General features: G+C 34.4%; 1 protein-coding gene across 1 annotated transcript; it reads left to right on the top strand.

Annotated features, from left to right (window-relative positions):
- Positions 1–141: 141 nt before the first annotated feature.
- Gga (ADP-ribosylation factor-binding protein Gga) lies at positions 142–27,645 on the top strand. Its single transcript, XM_089636599.1, has 8 exons — positions 142–186; positions 3,741–4,039; positions 8,680–8,967; positions 10,658–10,877; positions 18,253–18,597; positions 20,039–20,174; positions 20,264–21,077; positions 25,596–27,645. The coding sequence occupies exons 1-8, from the start codon at positions 150–152 to the stop codon at positions 25,809–25,811; spliced, it is 2,355 nt and encodes a 784-aa protein (XP_089492725.1). The 5' UTR covers positions 142–149; the 3' UTR covers positions 25,812–27,645.

Below are 27,645 nucleotides of genomic sequence, written 5' to 3'. Positions count from 1 at the left end.
TTTTAGAAAAACAAATGAATTAATTTTTTATTAAAATAAAGAAGTTTAAAAATAAATTATGTTTCGCACGTATTTTAACTGTATTGGGAAAACACTACAATACTCTGGAACTCCTGGCAGTACCAATTCGCCACAGCTGATTTGAAAACATGGAGGTTGTCATTACAAGCCTTGATGCTTTAATTCGTGAGTAATTTGGATATTTAACACCGGCTAGACGGTACTTTATTATTTTACTGTAATTTCACGATAATATTTGCCCATATGAAACATTATTCACTAAATATAACTGTAGTTACAAAGTATTGGCTTCGCGAGACCCAACCCACGAAACGTCAATCTCATACACAACAAATTGTTTTTACCGCATACAACAAACTGCGATGATGAATAAATTTAATGTTTTTGATTTAAGTGCCAATTACTCGTAAAAAATGAGAATAGTTTCCATTCAGTAAACATCATTATGTTATACCCGTGCCATATTGTTTCGATTTAAAGTCTTCAGTCTTTTTTCTCATTTTTGCTGGCCGTTAATAATTTATTTCTTGTAGACGTGTTGTTGTCCATCTATAATCCATTTGAGCAAAACTCACCTTTAGTGAGATTTAACATTTGTTCACTTCATCCAAAATAAAATTTTATGAAAATTGTAGGCATTCATTGTAATATTATAGGAAGGCTGACAGAGATATTGAAAGAAGGGTAAATGCAGGTAAATCCATTAATGGAGAACTGAACACAGTTGGCGCTAACAAAAAATTGTCCAAAGAAGCAAAGTTAGCAGTCTACAATGGAGTGTTGTTACCTACCCTGAAGTATGGAAGTGAGGCATGGAACTGACAGAGAAAGGATGAAAGTATAGTGAATGCTGTAGAAATGAGATCCCTTAGGCGTATGTGTGATAAAACCATGTATGATCGTGTGAGAAATGTGGAGATCCGCAAAGAGTGCAAGGCTGATGTAAGCGTAATAAGTAAGATTAAGAAAGGAACGCTTAAATGGTTTGGGTATGTAGAGCGAATACCTACCCTGAAGTATGAAACTGGCAGAGAAAGGATGAAAGTAGAGTGAATGCTGTTGAAATGAGATCCCTGAGGCGTATGTGTGATAAAACCATGAATGATCGTGTGAGAAATGTGGAGATCCGCAAAGAGTGCAAGGGTGATGTAAGCGTAATAAGTAAGATTAAGAAAGGAAAGCTTACATGGTTTGGGTATGTAGAGTGAATGAGCGAAGAAAGAAGTTTAAGGAGGATATATGATGAAAACGCGAATGGTAGCAGAAGTCGGGGACGCCCGAGGAAGACATGGCATGATCAAATGAATCAGATATTCGAGTCGGGCTATGTCAAGAGTCAGAATAATAGAAAAGTATGTATGAATGTGAATGAGGCAAGAAGTGTGTGCCAAGACCGAGTTGTTTGGCGGTCCATCCTCTCTGCCTACCCCTGCGGGAAACGGCGTGATGGTTATTTAATTAGTTGAAAACAACTACACAATCTTTACAATGAATGAAGTAAATACAAATAATAAAGATTGTATTTTTAAATGTGATTCATTTCAGATTATCAATCATTCGTCCATCCTGGTGATACAATTAAACATACTAAACAGGAAAGAGGTTAGGATTGTGGTTGCGGATCACAGATCAACACAGTTTTTAATGAGGTGTTCTCCTACAATCTCATATTATCTGCAAATATTTTATATTAATTAGAGCATGCTAGAACAGAACTTTTAGAATTTTAGGAAAATACTATCAGTCAAAATATTAATGTTTGCGGCCAACTGAAAAGCACTGCCATTCTAGGGTATTTGGCGGCTGTACTGCAGCACTGCCATTCTAGGGTATTTGGCGGCTGTACTGCAGCACTGCCATTCTAGGGTATTTGGCGGCTGTACTGCAGCACTGCCATTCTAGGGTATTTGGCGGCTGTACTGCAGCACTGCCATTCTAGGGTATTTGGCAGCTGTACTGCAGCACTGCCATTCTAGGGTATTTGGAGGCTGTACTGCAGCACTGCCATTCTAGGGTATTTGGCGGCTATACTGCAGCACTGACATTCTAGGGTATTTGGCGGCTGTACTGCAGCACTGCCATTCTAGGGTATTTGGCGGCTGTACTGCAGCACTGCCATTCTAGGGTATTTGGAGGCTGTACTGCAGCACTGCCATTCTAGGGTATTTGGCGGCTGTACTGCAGCACTGACATTCTAGGGTATTTGGCGGCGGTACTGCAGCACTGATTTTTACTGCATGTGACTTCACCGTACACCATTGAGTACATTTTACCAATGTTCACTTTGAAAGCTCATAAATTCGCCATTTTTGGAGATATCGAAAAACCAATTTTACTGTCTTTATAAACTCTTTAAATATAATACATTTTCATAAAAATAAAATAATCACTTGAATTAATTTACTGCTTTTTTACCTCAAGTTTTCTTTACTCTAATACAGAGGTTCCCAAACTTTTTTGCCCCGTAGACCACTTGCCAAATTTTTTTTTTTCCGTAGACCCCCTGCCTGCCGATATTGAATTTTCCTAAAACTATTAACGTCCCATTTGATAATCGTTTATTTTTTCGTGAAAAGATTCCCTTCCCTTGCCTGTCCAACAACCGGGTGGTGGTATAGTTCCTCTGTATTTGCATTGTGCAGACAGGGGCACCCTTGTGAAGTATTACACCAAATGAAAATGAAGCAGGATAAGCAACGGGAATTTCTTTCTGTAGCTAGCCCCACAGAACTGCCCCTTAAGTTCTTTGTCAGTGCTTATTCCAGTCATTTCTTCTTGTCACATGATTTCCGATTCTTCGAAGTTCCATTTCCATAGTCAAAATGTCCTCAAACTTAGTTTTTAAGTCTGTGTGAAGTACATTTAAATGTTGATAAACGTTACCCTGGACGTTTTTCAAAAACATGTTGGGGATCTAGGAAAATTCGCGGCTTCCGATGTGCAATGTTTTGCTTCAATATATTAATTCTGACGAGAAAAGGAACGTATATCTCTGTTCATATACCTCAATTAACAACTTTACGAAATATAAAAATACAAATATCAAAGAAGTAATTTCTCAGTCTATTATTACGTAAACTGTGTTATTTGTGTTAGGTGTATTGTGTCATTTACGGAACTCCTAAATGTTGACTTAAGGTAAATGGGGGTCGGCTCGTATGTACCCCCATTTGAATCTTGTGGACCCCTAAATTTTTTTCTCGTTGACAAGGACCCCCAGCAAGCCGATATCGACCCCTGGGGGTCCATATAGACCACTTTAGGAACCTCTGCTCTAATAGCTTAAAATTACCCTCACAGTGGTGTTAAAATTACAATTAATGTTCTGCTATTTCTTTATGAGTCATCTGGCTTTCAGCTTTGGACATTGACCTTCCTCAAATGTCTCCAATTTTGCCGATTCTTTACTGCTCTCACCTGTCTGAAGACGGCAGTTCTTTTCAGGTGTGGGCGAACTCTCCTTCTCCCTTTTAAACGAGAATGCCATCCAATGATATTGTAATTCCAGCAATTCATCTTGTCTTGCCGCGTGCCTAGCACAGTTCCACTTGGAATTTGTGATGATAATACGATAACCTTTGACTTGCTTTCCACTCATCTGTTTTATCATACTTAAACAAAGATAAAGTAAATTCTAAAGACAATAATTTACTTTCACAAGAATATCCTTGGATAAAACAAATTACAATTAATTAATCTATTGAATGATATGTTTCCAGACAGGGCAACCAATGCATGCCTAGACAGGCCGGAGCCCGCCGCACTGGAGGCATTCTGCTCCGTGCTGGGGGACTCTCCCAACGGGGCGTATGTAGCCACGCGGGTGATTGCTTCACGCATGCGCTCCATCCACCCCCCGGAGGCCCTGCTGGCCCTGGACGTGTTGGACTGTTGTATGAAGAGATGCGACGCTTCGTTCCGCGCAGAGGTCGATAAGTTTCGCTTCCTCAATGAAATGATCAAGCTAGTGTCACCAAAGTACTACGGAAGTAAGACTGCTCCTGCTGTTAGACAAAAGGTAATTTAGCTAAAGTAAAATCTGTAGTCATTATGTTTATCTCATACAAAATACTCATAAACCAAATATTATAAGGCTAGCTTTAGACTGGCTTTAGACTTGGATTTTCAAAATGCAATATGCCCATTGGCTAGAAGTCGTAAATTTACGAAAAAACTTACAAGTCTAAAGCTAGCCTAACTTTCACTGCTGTGTGAACCGTATCTGTATAAGATGTTGTAGTTATACGAGGGCAGGCTGAAAAGTAATGCACCCATGCTTTTAGAGCACAAACAAAAAGCAAGGTCGAGTAAAGAGTACATTAAATTACAATTCTTAAGTTTCAAAATCATATATTTAGCCTCTTTAGTTGCGCGTGAGGTGTGTGGACGATCGTTGTCGTGTTGCAAGATTATTAGCGCCAGGCTGCCTCTGACACGATAAATTTGACGTCGGAGGTCTGTATGTACCGAGAAGAATTTACCGTTGCCCCTCGTTCCAGATAATTGGTCGCATAAACTCGGTGAGCATCCCAAAACACAGTCAAAAGAAGTTTTTTTGCAGATGGTTGTGTTTTGAATTTTTTTATCTAGGAGAAGGCTTTTTTTTCTATTCCGGGTCATAATGATGTACCCCTGACTCATCCTCTGTCACAATATTCAAAAGAAAGTTGTCACGGTAATGCGGCAAAAGTTGCTCGCAGTATTGCAATCGACGCTGTTTGTTCTCATCTGTGAGACGGCGTGGTACCCATCGTGCATAGATTTTACGGTATCCCAATTATAATAATGAAGCGGACACATTCCTTGGATATTCCAATATGGTTTGCGATACACTTTTGAGTGATTCGTCGGTCATTTTGAATCAAATCGTCGACGAGTTTGCGATGTTTATCGTCTGTGGCAGTGATTGGACATCTGCTGCGTGTTTAATCAACAATTATGGCTTTTCCAGGCTCGCAACCATGAAATTTTACTACCCATCGATTTACAGTAGACCTATCAACAGCATCATCACCATAAACAGCTTGTAAATGACGATGAATCTCAGTAGGAGTCACTTGTTCAGCAGTTAAAAATTCGATAACAGCACGCTGTTTAACTCGCGTTGACATAGCACTAGAACACGTCTCCATACTTGCGCTTCTCGAAATACACTGAATGAACACAACGACCTCAAACCTGCGCATGCATATTGAGGGGGAATGTTACTTCCACATGCCACCTGGCGCACTTAGGAAGGTCATTTCGTTCACGCTCTACAAGCATGTGTGCAATTCCATGAAACACCTGAAGTACAACTGAACCAGGGAATTTCCCTTTTTTCTTATCTACTTGTGTTTTACATATATATGTATATTATTACCCAGTTTCCAGAAATAGAAAATAATGCACCAGCTATTGCGTTAAGGGTAATTTGACATCTTTTCTTCATGCTGTGTTTTGACATAGTAATATTAAATAGTTTTTTTAATTTATTTCTTAAAACCTAAACTAAGAACCTATTTTAGAATCATAGGTTCATATTTTGGCTTACATAAGAGAAGAAAAAACTAACCTAACAATGACCGCCAAGTGAACAATTGATTTTATTTTTAACAAAATAACTATTAACACGTTGCTTACGGTGTGCACATATTTGTGCGTTTCAGAAACCTTACATTGCGGCGGGGCGCACATTTTTGTGCATTTCTACGACCTTCAACTTCACATACAAAAAACACGTCTTATCTTGTAATTTCTTCTGTTATTTTGGCTTTGCTGTGTATTGGTTAGGTGTCGCTAAAATAAACACAGCATTATGGATTCTTTTCTGGTTCAAAAAATTGCTAAAAGTCATCATTAATTTCAATGAAATATTGGAAATTAATTTTAAACAAAGACAATAGGTGGTATTTTTTCTTCCTCGTCAAAAAATGAAATAAAATATGTAGATCATTGACCTTTACTTTAGTCGTTAGCTGATACTTATGACGAAATAAACTCAAGTGGGGAAGCCTTTATATCAATTTTTATTCGCAGCTGTTGTGATTTCAGCGCTTGTTAAACTGTCTTGTTATTATGGAATATTAATTTTAAACATTATAAAACGCGTATATGACTTTTTATTATTATTGTGATTTGTGATTTTATTTTGAGACGTTAGACATTTACAATTACATTTGTATTTTTTCGAGTTCATTCGAGAGCATCATCGTGGAATAATTAAATGTGTATTTAATTTTTTTTTTTACTTTTGTGATTTAATTTTTCGCCTTTTGGGATTACGTTTTTTTTTTATAAACCTAAAATGGACGATAGAGAGGATACTTTCGTCGAAGAACATTTTGAAGACTATCTTTCAGACGTACCCAATGACGCTGACGAAGAAATCAATGAACTTCACGAAGTTTACAATGAGGCTGAAGAAAACGAAGAAGATGATGAACCAATTTTACGTAGAAGTTCAAGACCGCGTGTCATGCGCATATCATCCTCTGAAGAATCTTCAGAAGACGTCCCTGACATAACCCTGGATTGGTCAGAATTTGATCCTCCTAGGAATTTGCCTGATTTCGAAGGTGTACCCGGTCTAAAAGTTTTCCCCGAAAATCGATCAAGTGTAGGAGATGTTACATCGCTATTTATAGGAGATGATTTGTTCGACAAAATAACCAACGAAACAAACATATACCATGAAAGAAATCATCACAACTATGCGACATCAGCTCACGCCCTAAAATGGAAAGATGTAACGATTCAAGAATTAAAAAAATGGTTTGGCTTAGTTCTTATAATGGCGCTAGTCCGAAAAAATACCATGGGCGATTATTGGTCCACAAATCCTCGGATAGAGACCCCATATTTCCGAAAGACAATGAGCCGCGATAGATTTCGACAAATTTTACGAAATCTCCATTTTTCTAATAATGACGAAATTCCGACCGCTAGCACAAACCGTCTGATCAAAATTCAAACTGTAATCGACTACTTCACGAAGAAATTCCAGGAAGTGTATACGCCAAATCAAAATCTATCTCTAGACGAAGGGATGATTCCGTGGAGAGGTCGTCTGAAATGTCGCGTGTACAATCCCATGAAAATTGTAAAATATGGAATCCTGAATAGGATGATTTGTGAATCAAAGAGTGGATATATCTGTAATTTTAAATTATATTCAGGTATAAGTGCTACGTTAGATTCCACAATAATCCAATTGCTGTCACCGTACCTAAATAAATGGTATAATATCTATGCGGATAATTATTACAATAGTGTGCGTTTAGCCAACCATCTAATGGAGTTAAAAACTAGAATCTGCGGCACAATTAGAAAAAATCGTGGCATACCGCCAACACTAAAAAATATACGCCTTAAAGTCCAAGAAACCACATATCTACGAAAAGGGGATGTACTTCTTCAAATGTGGAAAACCAACAAGAAGAGAGATGTAAGGATGATCTCTACGATACACCAGGCGGATATAGTGGATACGGGAAAAATTGATAGAACAACAGGGTTGCCCATCAAAAAACCAAAATGCATTGTAGATTACAATAATTTGATGAATGGTGTTGATCTTGCAGACCAATATTTATCGTATAATCCAATATACAGAAAATCTTTAAAGTGGACCAAAAAAGCCTTCTTATACCTTATTCATTGTGGAATTTTCAATGCTTTCCAAATTTTTAAAAAACTTAACGTACATAATAAACTTTGCTTCCGCGACTTTTTGTTACAAGTTGCAGAGACCTGGCTTGAAGATAGTTCTTCCGCAGCAGCCACACCGTCCACATCATTCACGCAAGATTTGCAAATAAGTACACCTACTTGTGTCACGGCGAGAACTTCTTTTTTTGATCCACATGATAGACTGTCTGGCATTTTGAAAAACCACGAATTGGTAAAAATAACGAGTGAGAAAACTAAAAACTTAGTAAGACGCAATTGTCGAGTTTGTGCGAAGCTCAAAATACGGAAGCCAAGTGCGTTCATGTGTAAACAATGCAAAATTCCGCTTCATGTTGGTAAATGTTTCCAAACATACCACACCAAGAAAAAATATGTTTAAATTTAATTAGTTTTAGAACGTGTTCTATTTTTTCCTATCATATTTTATCCTATTATATTATGGTAATAAATAAACTTATTATTACCCCTGAGTCATTATTAAATATTAAATATTTTTTATTACTAATTTTTGTTTTATTGATATAAGCTCCACAGTTTGAAGTTTGCTGACACATCCGGTAGTGGGATTGCGATCAAATTTCGCCCGCCGCAAGTGGCAGTTTTTTAACAAACATCTCCGTAGCTAGTGTGTTAAAATGAAACTGAAATACTTACTTCTCACTATTAATTACTACATAGTGTTTTTTTTATAAAAAGTGCGTATTAAGAATGTTCCTATTTTCTGTATATTTACTTTTTTTATATTTTAAGTATGAAATTAATTTACAAAATATATAAAATTTGTCCAAATAGGAAATTCCTGTTTTAGGACTGCTGAATTGACAATATTACTTCATAATATTACAATATATGTATATAGCTGACAAAATTTAGAGGTTAACTACAATGTAAGGCAACAATTATCGCAAATACTTAATTTATTGTAGGACTTGATATAGTTTTGATATAATTTCTTTGCTAATATGTAACAATAATTATTTCATTCAGGTTTTAACCCTGATGCATGGCTGGACGATTGAATTTCCCCGGGAAATGAAAATCCGAGATGCCTATGAGATGCTGAAGAAGCAGGGGGTAGTGAAGGACCTGCCCCCGACCCCGGTGCCCCCGCCCCCGCCACAGGAGGATCTTTCCCCACCCGTGCCTCGGCCCAGGAATAAGGATGCCATATTCGAGGATGAGGAGAGATCGCGGATGCTGCAGAAACTGCTGCAGAGTAAAAACCCTGACGACTTGCAAGCCGCCAATAGACTTATCAAGACTATGGTTAGGGAGGTGTGTAAATCTGCTATTATATACATATATTTATATTTGTTAACCTTGTCTCTATGTCATCTATCGGCGGCTATCCCCGATGACCCATGAATTCTCACATGCTAGATTGCAGCATGGAAAAGTTAATATTTACAATTATGTTTGTGTTGATTATTTTTGAGCAGATAAAATGGCCATTTGCTCTATTATCTGAAAATCTAATTTAGCACAAACTTGTAATAAAAATAGTTTATTTATTTAATTCAATTTGTACAATTTTTCATAACATACAGATTGGGGTCTAGGTTGTTACAATTTTACCATTTATACAATGTATTTGCAGTGCCAAAAACCTTGTAAGTGCGTTGTAGGACATGAAAAACATATCAATCTTTTGATCAACTATATTTAGGAAGTACGTGGCTCTCCCCACGCATGAATTCATGAAAAAATTGGTGCGGCTACAGTAGAGGAGGTTATGGCGACATCCTCGAGAGTGAGACTCTGACACAAAGAAATTTATCTGAACCAGAATCTCATTGTTAGATATGTAACCCTTATAAATAATATTTAATAATAAATGTTTGTGTGTTGTGAAATGAATATGAATTTATAGTTACGAAGCCAAAAAGCTTGAATGCTCTGCTAACTAAACCTTTGATGTGTTGGTGAAAAGTTGGTTTATTGTCATTAATAACCATTATATCTTTGATTTGGTTTAAGTGTTGGACAACGATTTCATAATCAAAAACATACGGATTCTTTGATCTTGTATACGAGACGATATTGCACTTAGGTGTACTGAAGCTTAAGACGTTTATTTTGGCCCAGTTTGTTGGACAACATAGTTTCAAGTCATCCGCAAAAAGTAAATAGTTCAAATGAATGATGACTGAACCAATATCGTTAATCAATAGCAGAAACAGAAACGGTCTAAGGATAGACCCCTGAGGAACTCCAGAAAAAACTACTAATACGAGAGAACCTTTATAAAAAACTGACTGTCTACGATTTCGGAAATATGAACCAAAAAAACGGAGAAGTCTAGTGGAAAAACGAAGCTAAATTGTTTAGGAGGATATCAATGTCAACCTTGTTGAATTGCATAATTGCACAAGATATTAATATTATTAGCCATAGGTGAGAGATTACGAATTATTTCTGTGCTTTGAAAAAAAAAACATTCTAATGTTTCTTGGAATTTGTGTTTTTGTTGTTCATTTTAATCTAAGGCTTTGGAACAAATAAAATAAACACATTTGTAAATGTGAAATCTTAAATGCAGTAAAGAAATAAGCGATTATTGCATTTACTAAGGCTATTAAAATTAAACTGAAACATAATAAACAATGAGATAAGTCATTGAAAGTGTTATTTACCGAGAGAACAATCTGTTTTACACTTTCTGGCTAAAAAACGCAAATTGAAACTAGGTCAATTAGAATTAGGTCAGCATAAAGGTGAGCCGACAAATCGGCCTATTCAGATTATAAGGGCTAAAACATAACCTATGGTTTGTTTAACTTGATCTACGTGGCTGTCCATCGGTGGTTATCCCCGTACGTGGATGTGATCCAAGCAGTTTCACTAAAACACATGCGTTGTGTCAAAACATGCCGCGCTTTGAAAATGCCAGCGTTGTAGGTTAAGTTTACTCTTTTGTTGCCCTGAATAGATATTTTTAAAAAATAAATAACATTTCTCTATCCAGGACGAGAGGCGCGTAGAAGCCGTATCGCGCCGAATAACAGAACTCCAGACGGTGCACAATAATGCGCGGCTCCTGGACGAGATGCTGGAGCAGTACAAGCCCGGGGTCAGCTCCGCCGAGGATCTGGAGCTCATCCGGGAGTTGCATGCTGCCTGTAACCGCCTGCGCCCCACCGTGTTCAAGCTGGCCGCAGAGACGCAGCAGAATGAGGAAATGCTGAGTAAGGATTCTTCCTTTGCTGTTCCACCAACACAATCCCTTTTACGTGAGAGACGAAGAGAGAGAATATAGAATTGTGAAAGTAATAAAAAAAAGATAAAATTGCAAAATTCCGCCTCACCCTTAATACGCAAAATTTAAGAAAATAATGCTTGATTTCATTTTAATTACTACAAGAAACAACTATTTACATCGGGGGAGATGGAAAAACATGCACAAAATCGTTTGTTAGGTTCTTTGTTTTAGTAGTTTCAATATTTTATGGGTATTTCCTAACCCTCAACTTATGACAAACGTCAGATGATACAAATTAGAAAAACATGGTGGTCATCTTATACCATCTCCCCAGACATAAGTAGTTGTTTCTTGAAGTAATTATGTTGAAACCAAGTGTTATATATTTTTTTAATGCGTATTAAGCGTGAGGCGGTGTTTGCCAACTTTACAAAATAAAAATATAATTTTAATACCGCCCCCCGTTTTAGTGACATTCATTAGTAAAATGACGCAAAGGAATCTATCTTACAACTTTTCCATCGTATAACTGATGCCTTACCACTAACGAATATTACTCATTTCTTCAGTCTTACGACTTTCTTGTTTAAGTTTTTGCTCCCAAATTTAAATATTTTTATAAATATTAAACCAAAACCATGTTTTACTTTGTGAACAATGATCATAACAGTATTAATTTATTTATTTTTGTCTGAGTTATTGTATTCTAAGTAATAATGGCAGTCAAAATGTTCATCTTTCCACAAGTTATTTCACATTTTTACGATTGCATACATTAACACGTAATTTAGTTTCTAATGCTTCTATAAAATATCAGTGTGGTCATCGAAATCATTAACTCCTCAGGCTGATTTGTTCAGTTTTGGGAACAAACAGTTGTACCTGTAGTCAATTGGTTCGCTTTTTTTAAAAACTCATGTGGTCTCAAAGAAACCGTTGTCTCCCTTACCGTCATAGTTAGAAATATGAACTAAACAGTGTTAAACAGAGAAAATGCCAAGCTTTATGTTCAAAAGTAGAAGTTAACAACCACAGAATAATTGAAATGTACACCTCAATCACACCAAAAGTTCCGACTGCAATTTGAGAAAAATCTATGAAATTTAGTGAATTTTTAAGTAATTTTAGTGTTTACACGAAAAAGCGTTGAGGCTAGCCATTTTTAAAACTTTTTTATATTTGCATTCAAAATTTTAATATATAAATAATTAATTGTTTGTTCTAAAATACAATTTAGAAGTGTTTTTCATCACCTTTCAAAAACAGTTTTTTTTTGTTTATTTATTGTTATTAAGTTTAATTTGTAGAACTCCATTTTAATTTTTATTTTTTATATATTCAATAATATTGTTATTGGGTTTATAAAAACAGTTTATTTTTAAACAAGTTCTGCTGTGTAATTATTATTACGCGTGACAGCTGTTTCGCCCTCTGAAGGCATTATCAAACTGTGGGTAGCCCACTTACAGACGATACATTTATATTATTTCTAGGTAGGTATTTTAATTTCAATTACTGATTTCTTAATTGATTTTTGAGTAAAATATTAGAAATTATTAATGGTTATTACCCCAGCAAAGTTTCCCCAATTAGTGTAATGTTTAAATTTGACTGAATGTCTTAATGTTAGTTATTCCCAAACGATGACTCATAGGGTTATTTTAATAGCATAATTAAGTACTTCATAGTGTACTCATATTTGCCCTAGGTTTGAAGATATCTAGTAGGGGTGAACGAATTATATTTGTTTGTTCATTAATTAGAATAGCTTTCGGATTATTAGAGTTTTTGTTAATTTCTAACTGTTCTAAAAAATTCAGTTTACGGCCTTTATTTTGTACGTGTAACGGAGTTGGTTTATTATTATCATTAAGTGAGTGATTTTCATCTAGGAGATGTTTGGCAAATTGAGATTGCATTTTATTATTATTTTTAAAAGATCTTATATGTTCTTTGAACCTAGTGTTAAAGGACCGGCCCGTTTGTCCAACATAAACAGCGTTGCATTCGTCACACTGGAGTTTATAAATGCCACTATTTTGTAATTTGAGTACCTTACTTTTTGAGTTTTTAAGAGATGATCCTAAGTTATTATTTGTGCGGAAGGCAATATCTAAGCCACACTTTTTGAGGACTTTGGCAATTTTATTAGATGTCTGTCCGATAAATTCTAAACACCCGAATTTATTATTCGTCTTATTATTAGTCGCTGGGTAAATTAATTTAAGGTTATTTTTGTGTTTGTTATTATTAATTATTTTTTCAATGTCTCTACCCTTGAAGCCATTATTTTTAGCAATAGTTAGGATTGTATTTTTTTCCTTCTCGTATGCTTTCTTGTCGAGTGGGATGTTATTAAGCCTATGTACCATTGAGTGGTAGGCAGATAATTTATGTGACCATGGGTGTAAAGATTTATAATTAATGGTCGTATCTGTAAACGTAGGCTTACGGAAAATTTCAAACGTATGTTTATTATTTTCTCTACCGATTGTTAGGTCTAAAAAATTGATTTTATTATTACACTCTCTTTCAACCGTAAAGCAGATTTTACGGTTGATGGAGTTAGCAAATGTGACAAAAAGATCTAATTGTCTGTTGGTACCTTTCCAACAGACCAAAATGTCGTCAACATAACGAACATAGTAAATGATGTGTTTGTTAAAGATTGAATTTAAAATTTGTTTTTCAATGTAATCCATAAATATTTCTGCAAGAAGTGGACTGAGGGGCGATCCCATTGGTAATCCGTCGTTTTGTTGATAGAATTTATCGTTAAACTCAAAGTAGTTAGTTTCCACACAAATTTTAAATAGATCGAATAATTCTTTTTTAGTAACTGGGTTTATATTAGATTCGTCTAAAATATCTTCAATGATTTTAAGGCATTCTTGAATAGGGATATTGCTAAAGAGACTGACCACGTCTAAAGATATGAACTGGCAATTGTGCGGTAGATTTATGTTTTTTATTTTGTTTACAAGTTCGAGAGAATTTTTAACGCTATGTCTAACTCCATCAACCGTAAAATCTGCTTTACGGTTGAAAGAGAGTGTAATAATAAAATCAATTTTTTAGACCTAACAATCGGTAGAGAAAATAATAAACATACGTTTGAAATTTTCCGTAAGCCTACGTTTACAGATACGACCATTAATTATAAATCTTTACACCCATGGTCACATAAATTATCTGCCTACCACTCAATGGTACATAGGCTTAATAACATCCCACTCGACAAGAAAGCATACGAGAAGGAAAAAAATACAATCCTAACTATTGCTAAAAATAATGGCTTCAAGGGTAGAGACATTGAAAAAATAATTAATAATAACAAACACAAAAATAACCTTAAATTAATTTACCCAGCGACTAATAATAAGACGAATAATAAATTCGGGTGTTTAGAATTCATCGGACAGACATCTAATAAAATTGCCAAAGTCCTCAAAAAGTGTGGCTTAGATATTGCCTTCCGCACAAATAATAACTTAGGATCATCTCTTAAAAACTCAAAAAGTAAGGTACTCAAATTACAAAATAGTGGCATTTATAAACTCCAGTGTGACGAATGCAACGCTGTTTATGTTGGACAAACGGGCCGGTCCTTTAACACTAGGTTCAAAGAACATATAAGATCTTTTAAAAATAATAATAAAATGCAATCTCAATTTGCCAAACATCTCCTAGATGAAAATCACTCACTTAATGATAATAATAAACCAACTCCGTTACACGTACAAAATAAAGGCCGTAAACTGAATTTTTTAGAACAGTTAGAAATTAACAAAAACTCTAATAATCCGAAAGCTATTCTAATTAATGAACAAACAAATATAATTCGTTCACCCCTACTAGATATCTTCAAACCTAGGGCAAATATGAGTACACTATGAAGTACTTAATTATGCTATTAAAATAACCCTATGAGTCATCGTTTGGGAATAACTAACATTAAGACATTCAGTCAAATTTAAACATTACACTAATTGGGGAAACTTTGCTGGGGTAATAACCATTAATAATTTCTAATATTTTACTCAAAAATCAATTAAGAAATCAGTAATTGAAATTAAAATACCTACCTAGAAATAATATAAATGTATCGTCTGTAAGTGGGCTACCCACAGTTTGATAATGCCTTCAGAGGGCGAAACAGCTGCCACGCGTAATAATAATTACACAGCAGAACTTGTTTAAAAATAAACTGTTTTTATAAACCCAATAACAATATTATTGAATATATAAAAAAAAAAAAAAAAAAGTTTTTTTTGTTTTTGGATGTGTTCAGAAATATCCCATTTTTTTTTATTCATTCAGAAATATCCCATTTATTTGTTTTTTGATACATTCAGATACATCTCATTTATTTGTTTTTGGATACGTTCAGAAACATCCCATTTATTTGTTTTTGGATACGTTCAGAAATATCCCATTTATTTGTTTTTGGATACGTTCAGAAACATCATATTTATTTGTTTTTGGATACGTTCAGAAACATCCCATTTATTTTTTTATGGATACGTTCGCAAATATCCCATTTATTTGTTTTCGGATACGTTCAGAAATATCCCATTTATTTGGATTTTATTGAAAAGCGGAAAGCGGAACACAAATTCTCCAACTTTCTGACAGCTTTTTAAAGAAATATAACGGTCAATTTGTCAGAGGCTTGAAGGGTTAAATGATATTTTCTCATAACTGAGTGTCTTACAAAATGTTGCCAATGTAAACTTACAATATTATGATAAAATGTGGTGGAGTTTACATTTCAGTTTCCTGTAACTCTGCCATCCTTTGAACATTTCTTTTATTACAATTGAATATAATATTAGATGTTAATTAACTCTACAGATATAACGAAGGGAATGTCGGGATCAAATAATCTACCTAAATTTTGGTCTCTTGCAAGACAGTTTGGTTAGTAAGTTCTAATCCGCATGAGATCCGCCTGTTGCATTATCTGTTATATGATTTAATTATTTATAAACACACAAAACCATTTTGGCTGTCAGCGATACAATTGATATTTTAGAATTTCACATCATTGAACATTAGAATTAAACTTTTAGGCCCACTTGTTTTGCAAAAAATCAAATGTAACATTGTCATCAAATGGCCATTAAACACTATTTCTTTTTCTTCTCATTTTTAAGTCCCCCTTGAACGATGATTCTAGGTGCATTTCAACATGATAGTTGTCCCCTTCTGCTGATCACAATTTGTTCAAACATTGAAACAGACTTACAATCGGTATTTACACCGGTAAATGACGATTGTAAGTCCTTTAAGATGTCAAAAAAACAAAATGGCGCAGAATGATCTTTGTCACATGTGAATTTCTGCAAAACAACTGGGCCTTAGAATATTGATTCATAAATTTAAACAATAAGCTTGCATGGTCATAATTATTAATTCCGCAATATTGTAACGTAAATGTGTTTTTTGAGATGTGATGATTTTAAATAAATAAATTAATATAGTGTTTTTGTTTTATAAATGTTAAGATAGGACTGTGAAGTTTCACAAAGGCAATTGATTAATATATATATTTTTTTAAATGATAAACTTATGTTTATAAGACAAGGTTTTTATGCGTAGCATAAAGGAAAACAAATAATTAAAAGCAATAATTAGTTGCCTGAAATATCCATACATATCGAAAATATCTCCAGAGTAAAAAAAAATTAATATTTGACAAGTCAAAAAAATTCACCAACAAATGTAGATATAGTATTTGTCGACGCCATCTAGTGGTAAATTTAGAACTAACAAAGCCTTTCCTACAAAAATAAAGTGGGTTGTTTACTGGTGAAAAAAAATATAATAAGCAGTAATTGTTGATTGAGGTACAAGTACATATTGAATTATTTGACGGGTTGAAAATAAGCCGACATAGCTCAGTGGTTCAGAGCACCTGACCGGACATCAGAGGGTACGGGTTCAATTCCCGTTGGCGGCATTTATTTTTACTCAGGAAATATATTCAATTTGTATTGATATTTCAGGCGACTAATTATTGCTTGTAACTATTTAATTTATTAATAGTTAGGAGTTGGGCTGAAGTTAAAAAATTTATTTTTATTTGATTAACCTTTCCTCATCTGTGGTGTGTATTTACTACACATTGCTTCTAATAACTTTAATAACTCTATAAATATAATACATTCTGGCTTCAGATTTTAGGTATTTCTCCGTTATACATTTATGCACTGAATTAAAAAATAATATATTACATAGTTTTCAAATTCAATTAAAAATCAGAGTTTTTTGTTAAAAATCGGGAACAAATACACCAATACAATCAACCGTGTGATACTAAATACGCGAAGAGTGTGCGAGGAAATGACACGCTATTGATGTCCCGCTTTAATTCGCTATGCGGGAATATGAGACATCCACACTTCTGCAGTTGTAGTTTTTGATTTAGACCATCGATACCTACGACCGCAGCTGTGTTTGTGCCAGCTGCGCCGCTAGCCAGTTGGCCGCGAACCGTCATTAGATGTGGACCCCTCGCACGTTTCTTTAGCATATGCCGATGGTTTTTTCTTGTTTTCAGCAATTAAATTACAATTATTATCACTTTTGATATAAAATATAATAAACATAATCGATTAGCTATGAATATTCATATTTTTCCGATATTAAATCGCTTATTTTGAGATGTGTATTGACTACACAGCACCGTAACGCGTGTATTTTTTTAACACAGTAAGGGAAAGGTTAAGTATTTTTTATTTGCTTCAGCTTGTTATAAAATTTCCGAGCCAACTAATAGTGCATTCTTTCATATCACCGTAGAATACCTAGCTACAAATAAAACATTTTATTTTAATGATGCATTTCCAAAGAATGGTTCATAAATTGCGTTTTTACACTGCTGTTTAGTACTTCAGACTATTAAGGAGATAGTTATTTCTTATGTAATTTGTTTCCTGTCTTCTGTGGGCTTGCATTATAATTATGAAACAAACATCACAATAGTAAAGTTTAATTTTACAAAATTTTATGTGACAATAATTATTTTCAATGATGTGTTTCATAGTTCTAGTAATAAAAAACACGTTTTAACATTTTTAAATGTTTTTTCTTATTTATCAAACAAATCACGCATTTATGTATGTAAAACTATGGTCATCAAAAGATAATATCACCCAAAGAAAACATAAAACAACACTTGAATACTATCTCTTTAAAGTTATTCAAATTAAGTTTTATCTGTATTTAATGCACTTTTAATGGCTTAAGGTCACATTTCTTAAAAATTGATTGAGTGTTGACCTTTGATTGTCAACATTTAGATTTAAACATATTTTGTAATTATTAAAATTTTTATTAATATAGACATGTATTTTTAGGCGAAGTCTTGGAAGCAAGTGACGAACTGGGCCAAGTATTTGAGAAGTACACTGCTATAATATTGCACGGCAAGTCTTTGGAGTCTGTTCAGAATGCCGTCAAGACAAACTGCCAACCGGGCTCCATATTGCTGGACGGGGAGGGCAACTCCCTGCTGGATCTCGCCACCCCCGCCACGAGCCAGCACGAGATGTTGCCCAGTCACAGCGAATGCGCGGGAAGTGTGCAATCCAACATTAAGGAGCTTGGCGATATATTTTCTAATGTTCATTTGGAAAAGAGCGGAACTGAAATGAACACTGTGCCCATATTAAAACCTGTCAGTGTCACTTCTCCAAATTTAGGTAATATTCTCACTTTAATATTTAAGAACTCGACTGAATGTTATAAATATATAATATTGTTTATGTTTCGAAAACAGATTTTGGTTTTTACCTTTTATTCTTACCCTTGACATTTTTCTTAACCTCTCAGAAAAGGACTTTTATTTACTTTGTGTTCCATTGCGAACTGTCAAAACGCGAAAATTTTTGTGTTATTCACGAGTTTTGTTAAAAGCTTCATAACTCACGTTTTGGGAAACATAGCCTCATTCTAAAAACTGTTTTGGAAAGATTATGAAATTCACTATCGTATTGTTTTGTTGTACGTAAATATTTGCGTTTCTAAATATACATTTTCTGAAAACGTCAAAAATATCTAAAAATCGCTGACCATTATTTCAAAGCTGTGAAAAATGTACTGTTTTCTGAGTATCATAAAGAAATAACACTTTATATATTGAAGAAATATAATTAAAAACTATTAGTCACCTCAAAATATTAACCGTCCAAACTAAAATATTTTTAATTAATTATTTAAAAACGCAATAAATTATGAACGAACAAGATGACAAATCCAATTGACTTAGATCAGGGCTGTCCAAACCACGGCCCGCGGGCCGCATGCATTTAGATTATTGCGGCCCATTGAACCTTTTTTTAACCGACTTCAAAAAAAAGTCCGGAAACAGGAATTGATTTTTTTAAGCTCCTCGCTGAACGTTTCCCGAAACTGACGAATTTCGGGCAAAAAATGGGCTCGATGATGGGCAGTACCTACCTTTGTGAAAGTGCATATTCAACAATGAAGTTTATTAAATCGAAATACAGGTCTTCATTGACAGATACTTCACTTAAACATGCACTGCGCCTAGCTACCACTAGTATTGAGGTTGATGTTGACAGAATTGTAAAAGACAAATTAATGAAAAAGTAGATAATAAAATAACGATATTACGTATTATTACCAGTATTTTATTTTTATAAATATTTTGCGGCCCACCAATGTATTTAGTCTTTTTTATTGGCCCTGGGTCCCATCTAGTTTGGACACCCCTGACTTAGATAATGCACCTCTAGATTCCATAGATATTCTTGAATGCAGACGCGTAGCGTTATTCATTATCGATACTCTGTTTTTTAAATCATGGCAATCCGTATACTAGTGATGGAAATAAATCGATTTTTGTAAAATCTCGCGCGTTTACGTGAAAAGACGTACTAATGTCTTGACCGCTATTATCATATTTACGTCTTTTGACATTCTAATGTTCCGAGTGGTTAAACACGTCTCACAACACAACACAGTATAAATATCTAATGAATAATGTAACACATTTGTTGACTATTAATTTATGAAATACTAACTTATAAAAGAAAACTTGTAATTTGATTATGATTTATGATCCTTTTATAATTGTGAACATGTTATCAAAATTCACATGGAATTAAATGAAATATTTAGATAAAGCAGAAAGCAACAGCAGCAAGCCTCCATCGCAGCCCATCAGCCGGGGCCTCGCCGAGCTGGATGCCCTGGGAGCCGATATGCTGAAGGATTCTCTTCCACCATCCTTCAAAGCCGGCGGGCAATTCAATAAGTAGGTTGCCTGTCCTCTAGCCACCCAAATGCTAAAATACTCGTAATTCCAATCATAAACTAATTCTGTGTTCCATTGTTTATTTTTAGTAAACCACCGTCTGATAGAATACCAATGAATTTACTACCAAAATCCAGAGGAGAACTTATATCACACGAAACTGAACATCAAATTCCTACCGAAAACAAGACACCACAAAGCAATTTGCTGGACCTTGATTTTCTCATTTCGAAAACATTGAATACGGAATCAAAAAGTCATACTTCCAATCCGTCTCATAACGATGACCTGATGGTAGACATTTCATCTGACGATTCATTAATCGGTGCCAAAAGTCGGTCTCAAGAAGAGGATCCTGAAATCTCATTATTAGAATACTTGAATGAACTCAAAGACCCTAAAGGCAGTAACATAGTGCCCCGGCAATCCCGGGCAAACAATGCGTCAAGTTATCAAAAACCTGAACCGGAAATAACCAAAGAAGAATCTGAACAACAAGAAAGAAAAGAATTATTCAGATATGAAAAGAAAGATAAAGCTTTAGGAAATGAAAGTAAAATAAAATCATTAGGCAATGACAAAAAGGAAAATGATGTAGGCCCCAAACAAGAAACATCAAACCCTCCGACGGAAGAAAACACACCGGTTAAAACAGAAAGGATACCAACGCCGTCTGAATTGAGCGAAGTGATGATTTTAACCGGAATAAATATTAGTTTAGATTCTATAACTCCGGGGGATCGGCCTCCTCTGACTGCTTACGAAGAAGAAGGCGGAATTACTGTAATGTTTCACTTTACCAAGAACAAGCCGCGAGCCAATGTGTCTGTGATTGTGGTGTCCACCACCAGCCGTAGCCCCAACGCCATAAAAGACTTTAAATTTCAAGCTGTTGTTCCAAAGGTATTTATTTATTCATGTTCCTCTTACGACTGCTGTAAAGCCATTTTTGTATGGTTTGAAAAACTTATAACCTTTTCTTGCCGCTGCTGTCTCTGCTATCTCTGTAAATATACTAAACACAGAGTTCATATTTTAGGTCTTCCTCAGCAATACATTTATGTATTGGATAAAATAATTCATATATATAAGTATTTATCGAACGCAACAGAAAAAAATGTTTTGTCGAAAAAATCCTTCATACGTTTGTCTGCGTGCGTTGATAACTTGCTGAGTGGTTTCATTCACCGTGCCGTGATGCACAGTTGTCAATAGCAGCTGGCGGTCTGCCGGCTATAATGGACCTATAGGTTTTATGTGGCCAATGTGTTTTTCCTCATTTTCAGCACTACCTATATAAATGTAAATGTTTGTTTGTTCAAAATCTTAAATCTCCAAAATTTCTTAACGATTGCTTTGAAATTTTGACACAACATTGCATTCGAATACGATTGTGTTTTTATATACCTAAATTATATAGATATCACCTGTGACAGGTTAAAGCATGCTTTTTTGTCACCTGTGTAAAAGCAACACGCGCTATTGTTTCTCTATCTGCACAGATAGACTGAGCCACAGCAACGCGTGGCAGGGTGCAGCTAGTACATAATATTTTACTTATGCCCATGTGTCAATATGTACTATTAATAAAATGATCTACTTAAGGCGATCCAATACCAAGTAATGCAAAATCGGATGTTTTTGGTTTGAAAATTTGATTGCTTAGAAATACTACAGATGCTTTAATTAAATACTGCAAGTAGAACACATCTTGGGCTTGTCAGCAATCGATCATTTTTTTGATAAGACCTTTTATAAGCCTAGAAAAAAATAAAGTATCAGGCCTAAAAAAAACTGTCTAGTGCAAAATATCCCATTTACAAACCCATTTTCGGATATTTTTTTTATTGTATAATGTGGGAAATTCATTTTTTTATTTGATAATCGAAGGAAATTTTCATATATGTACCAGAACTTCACAAAATAAAACAAAATATGCATTTTCGCGTTGTTCATTTTTACACGAATATTGATAGATTTTCGGGGAGGTAACCATTGAATTTGCCATTGTGAAATAAACTCTATGCCGTCTACGTAAGGGTTACACGCTTTTGTATTTAGTTACCGCCCGGCGCTGACGGGGTACAGACGTTCTTTATCTTAGTGCCGCTCTGTTCTGTGAAATTATTTCAACTAAAATCAGTTTACGTGTAATCGTTTTTTTTTTAATTCCTAGTTTTATGCAATGGGGAGGAAAGATAATAAAAAACTGGGTACGCTCAGTGGCCTAAAACAAAATACAAAAATATGCTTGAATATTTGGGGTTAGTTCTAATAATTTTTTTCATAATTAGGTACCTAAAAACAATAACGCAAGAAATATTTGTTTATTTTATGTTATTATGTTTAGAAATCAAACAGATAGGTATATATAATGAATAATAACAAATATACATTGCAAAATGAAGGCACAATAAAATAAATTACAATCATTATTTAAATATACAAAAAAATTATTATAAATCGGTCATCATCGATTATAATTATCGAACACGATTAGACTATTAGGTAAGATATACTCATGGAGTAGGAATTAATTTTTAATTTTCGATGCATGCAATGTCTTTTGTAATATACTTATCTAAATGTTTTTTACAGGCCTCTACGCAATCTTTCCTTAAAAAAGATTAAAAAATACTGCTGTTTCAATAATTCCTAAATATAATTAGGTATTGTAATTTATTTAATTTAGTCGATTTATATGATAATACTATTTAAAAAACAACCATACAATAATTTATTATTACTTCTTTCTGCCAAAAATATGTAAATAACGCACCTGAACAAAACAAAGAGTAAAGAGTGTAGAGTGTAAAACCAATTTCAAATTTCGCGCGCTTCTACGTACCGAAGCGACGCACAGTGGTAAAATTTAAAGAAATTTGGGACGTATTTAGTCTTAAAAGGTTCCAAGGGTTAAGTTTATTACTAGGATTGTTATAAAGTGGTCAATTATTGTCAGTTCACGCATTTCAGATTGCTTGTGTTTTATGTTTTATTCTAAATGGTCAATGCAGGTTTTGGAATTGTTCATTTTTCGAGTGAGTTCATTTATAAGGCTTAAAAAAGACCATGAGAGTCCTTAGATACTTTTTTAGGGATCACAATTATCCAGAATAATGATGTAAATCTCCAATAAGACAAACTTTTGATCGATAGATTGATACCATAGTTGATTGCTTTCCAAATAAAATTTTGAGACAATTGGCATTTATTATTGTGATTTACTTCACATCGGCTTTTATTTCATTTTTATGTTTATAATTTGTCTTTGCGTAGCATTTGGTTTATTTTAAATTAAATTTGAGTAAGTATTTCATCCAACAAATTTCCAGGCTTGGAGATTTTTAGTTTATTCCATACGTAGTAATGCAAAATCATGTGTTTTTTGTTTGAAAATTTGGTCGCCTAGAAATGTTTCAGATGCTTTAATTAAATACTGCGAGTAGAATACATCTTGAATTTTAAAATAATCGAGTATTTTTTAGATCAATCTTTGGTGTTAAGCTGGAATTTAAACGTTATCGCCATCGACGTAAGGGTTATTATTGATAGCGGCTCAATTTAAAATATGACACGACGTAGTGCATCTCCTTATATGATAAATGGAAGAGTTATGCATTATGCCGATATTATATTATACCGGATTTTTGACAAATTTTACCAGTGTGCGTTTTTATGGGCGTAATTGGTTAAATATAAGTCTGGGGTTCGGCTTTCTTTTATTGGTTCTCAAGTTTTTTATAACCCATGCCAATAGGCCGCGCCCCTTCCGAATTCGAAGGACATCTGGAATATGAGATCGTCTTAAATAATAGAAGTAACTATTCATTTTCATCCAACAAGATGAATAAACAGAACACTAGAAAGAGTGTACTCATTTCCTTAGAGCTTATTTTGATTTATCCTCTTCTTCCTTTCGTCAAAAGATTAAGGAACTGCAGTGATATGCAGATCAACAAACTCTGATTCTGAATATATAAGTTTTATTTTATGTAATTATACGTAGAATTTATAAATTGTCATTTAAAAATCGATAAAACACTATTTACTAAGCACACCGTTTGGCTGGTACAACCGAACCTGCAGTTTCATCACAACCAGTCTATGTTAGTAATATAATCTATGGTGTACAACATCCACATTAGGGTTGCCAATTCATGGAGAATTCCCCAAATTGCGGGGAATTTCAAAGTTTTTGAAGAAACAGGTTTTTTGCGGGGAGAACCTTTTTGTGGGGAAAATGAGGGGATTCTGGACATTTCTTGATTATCCAACCATGTTGAAAAATAATGTTTACATTAGTGAGTACGCACTATATTTAATTTTCGTTCGCAGCAAATTTTCAAAAGAGTTTTTAAAGCCTGAATAAAAGATAAAAACTGAAAACGACTAAATAATTTTTAAAAAACAATGCTTATTTCAATAGAATTTTGTTTCATTTTGGAGGTTAACCCCTCCGACTTTTCGCGAACTTGAAGCTAAGATGTCTTTACCGAAATGTCAATTTCACGAAAACGTTGTGTTATTACCGCCTCACAATCAAAGCTCTATAAATGAAACATTACTGAACGGAGCCGAATAGTAAAAACTGTTTTAGAAAGGTTACAAAATAGGCTTTCAAATTGTTGTATCATAAATAAATATTAACATTTGTAAATATTTAAATTTAGAATGGAAACATGAAAAAATTGTAAAAATGACTCACCTGTAATGTTTTATGTAAAAACGATACTAAAATCACGGATAATGTAAAAAAAAAACACTTATTTCATCGTACAAATGTACAATAAACAATTCTGTCACTTCACTTTTTGACCATTTCATACAAAATATATTTTTAAAAAAATAATTAAACTTGCGAGGCGGGTCGGCACGTCAAACGGCTTTCTTGGCGTCGTTTTACGATTTGGCGGGTAAAATTTGCTTCCACTGAGTAGGTCTTTTTACAGGTTTCTATGGATAACTTTGAATAGAGATGTGAAGCTTCATTCAATACGAATATTTTACTTTTTGTTTTAGGGATGTCACTAGAAGAATAACGGAGTTATGACGATTTTTGTGGAAACACACGCGTTGACGTGTAAACACGCTTATTGTACTTGACTGCTATCGTTATTTTATTGTGTATATCTGCTTACGTTGCTGACCGGTTAAGTAACTTGTGGGAAATTTGAAAATTCTGATCCACATTCACATTTGAATCGATGAAAATACTTTAATGCAGGTGACTGCACAGGTCACGTCCATAGATTCAATGCGTTTACGGGAGACCTGAAAAATTATTGTATTACAATTAAAAATATATACAGGTATTTATGTTAGAAGGACATTGATAAATAAATTTTAAAAAACTACAGTTCTTCAGTAGTGCCGTTAACAAAAAACACCTCAAAAACAGGGCTTTCAATGTTATTTCAGGTTTGCAAGGTACGCCTTTTGCCGCAATCTGGAGACTCCTTCCCCGCCTTCAGCCCCTTCCTGCCACCGGCCGCTGCCACCCAGGTCATGCTCATCGCCCGGCCCCACGATTCCCCCTCCCCCCACGAGGTCACCGTCAAGTTCGTGGTGACCTACTCCTGCCAGGACGACAGCATCTCGGAGATAGGGGAGGTCAAGGACCTACCCCTGCTCTGATCTCCAAATTATTGTGTTTCACTCATTCACACCAGTTCTCGGGGTGGAACATGTTCTGATTGCCGTGTTTTCCAAACTTATGCTGTGTCCAAAGAGTTTATAAGTGCTGCCATTTAATGGTGAAGAAAAGATTTACATTCACATTCACATTAACAGTCCAAACTAAATAAATATATTGTTTATTAATGGTATATCTCATGCTTTTGTTAGGGTACAATAATGTGATTCATGTTCGCTAAATGGATCATACCAAAACCATCAGTAAAGAGGCCCAGACAGCCAAAATGGCCGCCGATCTTGTTCAAATAGACCATGGTGGATATTTATTTATGAGGTCTCATCACAAAGGGTGTTTCTTTTCACTAAAAAAATACTCAAATCTGTAAAGTTCAAAGTTGAATGGTCCTTTATGAAATTTAACCCATCTTCCAAAGTTATTTTGACTGAAACTATAGTAGTGAAAATGCCAAATCTATTTTGATTCTGTATTTATTTAATATAATTTTTTAAATTTAAAAAATAACTAAGATGGCAATGCATACTACTATTTACATAAAACTAAAGATGTTGTTGGGGGTATAAATTAAGGCCGCCCGGAGGGAAGGCCTTGTAAGATAGGGGAGAATGAATTCTTCACGACCGAGCTGCACAATTGAACTAGCTCTTTTTGATGAGCCGTATTCGTAAACAGTACAACGGCTCGATTGAACGGTTACTCTTTTATCGGGAGATGTTTTAGAAAAATAGCGCCATTAAAATTATCCAAGTATTAATTGTTATTACACACTCAGAGACATGAACGGCGTCTGACAGACTGACATCTGGACTTGGACATATGTACTTTTACCTACTAACTACCTAGCATCTTGTTTTTCTCGTGGTACGAGACGGCGTACCGGTACCAAGAGTTGTACAATCATTCGAGTTGTATCGGGCGAGCACAATATTCTCATTGCTCATATACTCTGAGCCGTGCTTCAATTGAGCTGGTACCGTGGCGCTCTCTCTCTTAATAAAATGAGTCATGACCTTTCGCTACACCAGTGGCTAGTAGGTTAGCTTGAGAGCAGGAGATAATGATCTCACGCATACAACATTACCCAGCGGCAGCGGCAGTCTGGTTACCAATATATTATAAAACCTTTGATAGCTAAAGTTTGGAATGGACTGTACATAAAAATAAAAAGATTAAAATTACAAATTCGGCAAATATAGAATATACTTAGTTTTAATTGCTTCCAAGGAATTGGAGATTTAGCAATGGACATGGCATAAGTTCTGCAGAAAAATTGCTATTGTATTAAAAAAAAAAAAAATTACAAAATTGTCACAAATTTTATACCGTATCCCAAGTACTTATATATTATTATTGTGTACTTTTGTTTGTTATTAAAATTTTATGTTAGTTTAGTTGCTAGTCATTACATGGGATATTTGCTTTGTCTGTATACAGTCTGACTTTATATATTTTATATTATGGGATGGTAGCAATACTAAAGGAAATATTTATCTCAAAGATTGATAGTCAAAAATTAAAGAATATATTTTATTTATCGGCGCAGTATTCGTCTCGAAATAACATTGTCTGAAAATTTCATTGTAATTATATTAGTTTTATACATATTATATTCTTATTTGTGATCTGTAACTTAAATTATAATTTGTGATTTTTTAAATGTTTTAACATTATTGTGGTATTTTTTATTTACTCAGTTATAAAACTTTCTACATTCACCTTTTACAGTAATTATTATTATATCCAGATTATTCATTAGAATTTAACTTCCAATATCATATATTTAAAAGCGAAACTAGCCAAGAAACACTACTTTAA

Source organism: Hesperophylax consimilis, chromosome 10 (genome assembly GCF_061612785.1).
Source record: "Hesperophylax consimilis isolate HC1 chromosome 10, BYU_Hcon_1.0, whole genome shotgun sequence".
Lineage (NCBI taxonomy): Eukaryota > Metazoa > Arthropoda > Insecta > Trichoptera > Limnephilidae > Hesperophylax > Hesperophylax consimilis.
Note: the sequence above shows the minus strand (reverse complement) of the source record. Positions and strands in the feature narration are given on the sequence as shown.

Coding starts and splice junctions, on each gene's coding strand:
- Gga (XM_089636599.1), top strand. CDS start 150: ATGGAGGTTGTCATTACAAGCCTTGATGCTTTAATTC. Junction 4,040..8,679: donor CTCCTGCTGTTAGACAAAAG/GTAATTTAGCTA, acceptor TATTTCATTCAG/GTTTTAACCCTGATGCATGG. Junction 8,968..10,657: donor TCAAGACTATGGTTAGGGAG/GTGTGTAAATCT, acceptor TTCTCTATCCAG/GACGAGAGGCGCGTAGAAGC.